The following is a 6551-nucleotide window of genomic DNA, read 5'->3' as shown; positions in this document are numbered from 1 at the left end:
ATGATACTGGTCCCTGTGGCACTCCAATCATTAGCTTGGCAATTGGAATATGATTTCTGTACACTGACTTTTTTCCTGTTGGTTATCCATGCTAATACACAATCCGAAATACACTAGTTCTTATCTTGTACAGTAATCTTTTTTGCCTTTTGAAAATAAAAGTGCACTAGAACTACTGGTTTCCCCTTATCCATCTTGTATTTTACATCCTCTAAAGAAGTCCAATAAATTTGTCATAAACCTTGATGGCTCTGCCCTCTTCTACTAGGACTTTCTAAACATTCTGCTACTTAGCATTTCCCCATATGGATGTTGGGCCAACTGGGCTAACTAAGATAAAACAATTTAAAAAAGCTTGATATTTTCTGATTTATAATTACAAATATTACTTACATTTCTCTTTAATGAGTCCATAGTACATTTCACCATCTTCTCCATACATCTGTATAAACCTTTAGGGAGGCCCTTAACATCCCTTAATTTTTTTCCTTTTATTCACTTTCCGTACCTCACATTTTTGTATCCTTTTTCTGTTCTTCATCATGTGTCAATCTTGGGATTGTGTAAATCTTAGCATTTACACAAGCCCTTTGTGTTTTATACCATCTCACTGATTTGGAGATATTTATTATTGTCAAATGTACCCAAGTACAGTGAAAAGTTTTGTTTTGCAAGCAGTACATGCAGATCATAGCAAACAAGGGCATATAGATCATAGGGTGCTTAGTGCAAGGCATACAAGGTTAAATCTGCAAAGGTGCACAGAGCAAGATCAATATTAGCACGGTCAACATTATTTGAAGTTAGAGAGGTCCATTCAGCAGTCTAATAACAGCAGGGAAGAAGCTGTTCTTGAACAGGTAGTGTGTGTGTTCAAGCTTCTGTATCTTTGCATGCAGGAAGAGATTGGAAGAGAGAGTATTACCGGGGCGGGAAGGGTCTTTGATGATGTTGGCAGCCTTTCCTCAGCAACGAGAAGTGTAAATGAGTCCACGGATGGGAGGGTGGCTTGTGATAGTCTACAGAGAAGTTGCTGTACCATGCACCCGGACGGAGTGACAAGATACTTATGTAGTTTCATTTTTACAAAAAAGTATGAGCTTAAAATGGAGACTGAATTATATCTGCAAACCTTGGTCCAATTGTTTTCACCCCCAAATTACTGATGCATCCTGGAGATATTGGGAATAACGTACAGCCAGAATTCAGCTAACAGCACCCCTCAACACTAAGCCCACACATTCAACCTCAAAAAATTGACACTTAAAAAAGGTACAAACAACATGGAGCAATTAAATATACATGTTATTAAAATTCTATTTTTTTTTAAGCTTGAACACTAATCATTAAAAATCAGTTACTAAGAAAGGTGAAAATTTTCTAGAAAGCATTTTGAACAATTTGTGGATGGATCACCAATGACTTGACTGTCTAAATGACAGACAAGCTTACATGTCAGTTTCCAATGGAAACCAGCTATAGGAACTGCAGTTGAAAAAAAAGATGACATGACAAGAACAGAAAGCAAGGCTTTTAAGTGCACAATGTTTAACAGCATGAAGATAGAGGTAGCCTCTCCTGTGAAACAGGTCACATAACCAGCTCCACAAGATCTCTCCACCTCACGATCTGCCCATACTCCTGATTCTTTTGAGAACCTTTCCTTCCTCCTTTAACACTCGTATTCACCTTCCTCAAACTCGCTACTGTGTGAGTCAAGCGCTTTCATTTACACTTTACAATCTTTAGTGATCTCTGACTTAAAGAAACTGGCTGAATTTCAATGTCAAGAAAGAAAACACCTCTGGTCACACAAACGTTACTTTTAAACTGATCTGTTATTTTATTGCTATTGTAGATGATTATATAGTCCAGTAAGAAAATAAATCCACAAAAGCCACTCCACAATGTAATTCAATGAATTACTCCAATTGGATATATACAGAACTTTTCTTTTTGAAGTTATATTTTACACAGTAAAGACCAACATAATTTTGGTAGTAGTCATCTGTTTTGGTCCAGAGTAGACCATCTTAAAAAAAAAATTCTCACAGAACCCTGAGATTAGTAACGTGTAAAATGGATTCACATTACAATGTTTTTTGTGAAACATACGCTTAAAGTTGGAATGTAAATTTAAAATCTGCAAGTGCAGCATTAATAGAAAGCTATGCACAAATAACAATGGTCAAAGCACAGAAACAATATTTTTTGGCTTCACTTCAGTTATGGTTTTAAGTCCATCCCATACCTTTCAGCTTCCTTCTCAAAATTAAAGTAGATGTCTTTCATACTTTCATCATCAGACATTTTTGTTGAGTCTGAAGTATCATCAGCAGCTTTTTGTCCACTTGTGAAGTCAAAAGAGTTTTCTTCATAGTCTTCAATATCTGCTTGCTGATTTTCGATACGCTCAGAATGCCCAATATCCAACAAGCTCTCTGTTAGGGAAAGAGAAAATTTCAAAACAAATGAAATATCAGTGGAATCACTCAGTTCTGCAGAGAAAGCATTTTACAAACACTTTGAACTCTACTGAATAATCTACCCTGTAGTCCTAACTGAAAAGGATAATCAGAAAAGGTTTTTTTTAAGAAAAGAACCAGAGGAGGGAAGGTCAACACAAACTGACAAGCTTTCCAAGGTTAATTCTGAGTAATTACACAGCAAGCAAATTAGCTGCCTTTCCTCTCAGCTGGAAGTGATGGAAAGCCTCAAGTAAAGATAAGCAGAGATAGGAGAAAGCCACCTCCATGTAATCTTATCATGGAGGTTATATTTGAGAGATACTAAAAACAAGGGAATACTTTCCTTTACCTACAAAATAATGCTTTCTAAATTCCCAGAGGAAAGTAGATATAGGTGTGTCCTTCAAAGTAACTAATGAATGCAGCCCATTTGACTGGGCAGAGTTGATTCAATGCCTTGCACTGAAAGGGCATGCATTATTTTTGGAGAAAAGAAAGCCTGTGGCATCTCTGAAACCATTGTATTGTTTTACAGCTTCAGCTCACACATGAATAATATCAAATTCATACTATACTGATGAATCCTACAAATGACTAACTCAGAAAATATCCACTATCAGTTAGAAGCACTGACCTATATATCCCACAAGAAAACATTAACCAGAGTTTATTATTCAATATTTAATTCAGCAAGGAACACAGACTTGGGGCTTGGGAGACACACAATCACACCTAGCACTGTGCATTAAGATGTGATATTTAACAGCCACACAAATCATTTTGTAGCAAAATAGGTCAATATCCACCAATATCTCAATGTCTAGCAAACCTGCAGTATAGCACTGAAACAAGACAAATCTCTTGAATGGTCACAGCACAGGAGGCCGCCTTCCGGTCAGTCATTTTAGTGACAGCTCTCCAAGGAGTAATTCAGCTAGTGTCACTACCGACTTCACCACTGCCCTCAATAGGGCTTTACAGACAATAAACCAAATCTCTTTTGAATGAACTTGCCTCCACCATACTCAGGCAACGAACATCCAGGTCCAAACCATTCGTGGCATGTAAAAAATGTTTCCCCACGTCAGCAGTGCTTCTTTTACCCAGTTAATCTGAATCTGAACCTGCCCATTCTCAATCCTTCCACCAGTGGGAGCAATTTCTCCCTATGTGCTCAATAAAATCTGCCCTCAACCTTCTCAAGGAAAACACATGCAATTTCTCCAATCCACCAACATTACTGATGCTCTGCATCCCTTACACAATTCTAATGGATCTTTTCACTCAATGCTTTCAAATTCTGTGATGTGTGGGTCCAAAACTGTCCAAAGTACTCCAGTTGAAGCCTAACCAATATCTTATGCAAGATAAACAGAAGCTGTGCGCTTTTATATTCTAAACCTAGGATGCTGAATACTTTATCAACCACAATCTCAAACTGCCCTGCCACCTTCAATGATTTGTGCACATAGCTTCTGCAACGCTTAGAGATGTACTTTGTTTTTATCATCAATCCACATTCTTTGCACCAAAAATCAATCCCTTTACACTTCTCTGCAATAAATTTAATTTCCCACTTGCCTTGCATTCAACAAACATATGTCTTTTTGATGTTTACACAATGTTGCTCACTGTTTGTGACATTTCACATTGCAAAATCTGAAGATACAAATTGTGCCCTGTACACCAAGGTCCAGGTCATCTGTATATTAGTATACCGCCTGCCATCACACTGAGACAGGAAACGTGACATCAATATCCACATGGAGGTGTATCTGTAATGAAGTCTGCATCCATACCATCCGGGATAACATCTATGCTCTACGTTCCCTCCTGTCTCCATCCCACTTGTTGCATGTGTAACCTGCACATGTCCCAAGTTATTGTTTCTATAAGCTCCCTCAGCAGTGATGCTAACAGATTGACCTTCAATTGTTGAGCTTATCATTAGACATTTTTTGAACAGGGGTATAAAATCCAGTTCTCTGACACCAGCCCAAAGTCCAAGGAAGACTTAGAAAATAAACACTAGTGCTTCTGCAATTTTCATTTTCACTTCCTTCAGTATCACTTGGTGCAGCTCATCCAGTACTGGTAACTTAACGTTAAACACAAACACCATATCCAAAAACCAATAACTTATCAATTTTAAATCCTTCTAACCTTAATTTATCTCCTCGTTCACTGCATCATGGACAGTGTCTTCTTCCTTGATAATGTCAGATATCAAGTGCTGATTTAGTATCTCAGCTGTCCCCCTACCTCCATGTGCAAATTCTCTTTTTGTTCCTAAACAAAGCCACCTTTCGCTTTTGCTCTTTTATTATGTATATGCCTATAGGAAACATTTGGACAAAGAAGACTGGGAAACAGAACAGAAGGAAGCAAGACAAAAGCTTAGTTGGAAGGAACGAGGGACAGAAAGAAAAATAGGTGAGGTTCGTATAGCACCTTGTAACTAATGAGATAGTGGGACTTCAACAGGTAAACAGAGCAGCCATCAACAACATCCCAATCAACCTGGGATCAGTTGCCAGGTGCCACAAGATTGGTTTTTCTTGAAGAATGAATGACTCTTCCAGCAACGCAGTACTCACTACAATCTGCACTGAAGCATGCTCTACTTTCAGCAATGGAGCTTTTTGATTAAAGGCATGAGTGCAAAATCAATTTGTATGTGGGAGAACAAAATAGGAGATACAAATGATAACAATCTGGACACCTAAAAAAATCTCACTGTATTCCCTGATCTTGTGGCTTTGCTAAAACATGGCTAAGTAATAAAAAGTGCCTCACCCATAATCAGTGCAATGATTATGAGGAAAACTGAGCACGATACCTTGTCCATCAAGAACAATGTCCATGACACCATGCTTGACCTTCATGTGACGGCTTAAATTCCCTTTGAGGGTAAACTTGCTTGAACAGTATGGACATTTGAAGGGCTTACTGTCTGAATGAAGGTGCATGTGACCCAGAAGATTATACATCCGATTGAATTCTTTTCCACATACCTAAAAGAAAAACAAGAAAACCTCCATTAAAAATCTCCATTTAAAGTCAAATTCCCAGAACTGAAAGACTGACCAAAGTGGCAATTCATATATAGGACCAACCTTAGCCTTTGTTTACAATAAGAGGAACACAGCAGGTCAGGCAGCAGAGGAACGGGAAAGTCAACGTTTCAGGTCAGGACCCTTCATCAGAATTGGGGAGGGGGTAGGGAGCTGGGAAACAAAGATGGAGGAGGGGTGGGGGAAGGTAGGTGGTATGGTGATGGGTGGGTGCAGGTAGGGAGTAGTGGAGATTGGTCAGTGGGAAGAGGAGTGCAGATAGGTGCGGAAGAAAATGGACAGGTTGTGTCAGGTCAAAGAGGCGACGACGACGAGAGGGAGGGTTGGACATGGGATGAGGCTGGGGGGTGGGCAGATCTTAAAATTGATGTCCACACTCAGGTCATCGGGCTGTAGGCTCCTGAGACAGAAAATGAGGTGTTGCTCCTCCAGTTTGCAGGTGGTGTCATTGTGACACTGGAGGTGGCCCAGGATGAACATGTCATCAAGGAAGTGGGAGGGAGAGTTAAAATGGTTAGTGACTGGAAGGTGTTGTTGATTACTGTGTATTAAAGACAGATCCGCCATGAATTGGTCCCACCAATGTGGCCTCCTCTACATCGGGAGCAACAGATACAGATCAGGTTGGAGGATGTACAGGTGAACAACTGTCAGATATGGGAAGTTTGTTTTGGGCCTTCGATGGATGTGAGGGGGAGGGCGGGGCAGGTATAGCACCTTCTGCGATTTCAGGGTAAGGTGTCAGGTGTGGTGGGGTTAGTGGGGAGCATGAAGCGGACAAGGGAGTCGCAGAGTGAACGGTCCCTACGAAAGGCAGATTGGGGTAGGAGGGAAATTTCTCTCTGGTGGTGGGGTCAGATTGTAGGTAGCAGAAGCGGCGGATGATACACTGGATGTGGAGGTTGATACATGAGGACCGGGATATTCTATCTTTATTGGGGAGGGGTGGGTGGTGTTGAGGGAAGAGGTGTGAAAATGCAAGAGGTGTGAAAATGCAAGAGGTGTGAAA

General features: G+C 40.1%; 2 protein-coding genes across 2 annotated transcripts in view; both read right to left on the bottom strand.

Moving 5' to 3' along the window:
- sema4ba (sema domain, immunoglobulin domain (Ig), transmembrane domain (TM) and short cytoplasmic domain, (semaphorin) 4Ba) overlaps positions 1–6551 on the bottom strand; it is a 480563-nt gene that overhangs the window by 442007 nt on the left and 32005 nt on the right. The window lies entirely within an intron of this gene.
- znf710a (zinc finger protein 710a) overlaps positions 1820–6551 on the bottom strand; it is a 14679-nt gene continuing 9947 nt past the window's right edge. The window contains exons 3-4 of the mRNA XM_020528554.2: positions 5308–5482; positions 1820–2441 (exon numbers count right to left, since the gene is read on the bottom strand). Of these exons, the coding sequence (XP_020384143.1) occupies positions 2227–2441; positions 5308–5482 (390 nt within the window). The 3' untranslated portion in view covers positions 1820–2226. The remainder of the gene's footprint in view (positions 2442–5307; positions 5483–6551) is intronic.

This window comes from Rhincodon typus, chromosome 33, assembly GCF_021869965.1.
Source record: "Rhincodon typus isolate 14 chromosome 33, sRhiTyp1.1, whole genome shotgun sequence".
NCBI lineage: Eukaryota > Metazoa > Chordata > Chondrichthyes > Orectolobiformes > Rhincodontidae > Rhincodon > Rhincodon typus.
Note: the sequence above shows the minus strand (reverse complement) of the source record. Positions and strands in the feature narration are given on the sequence as shown.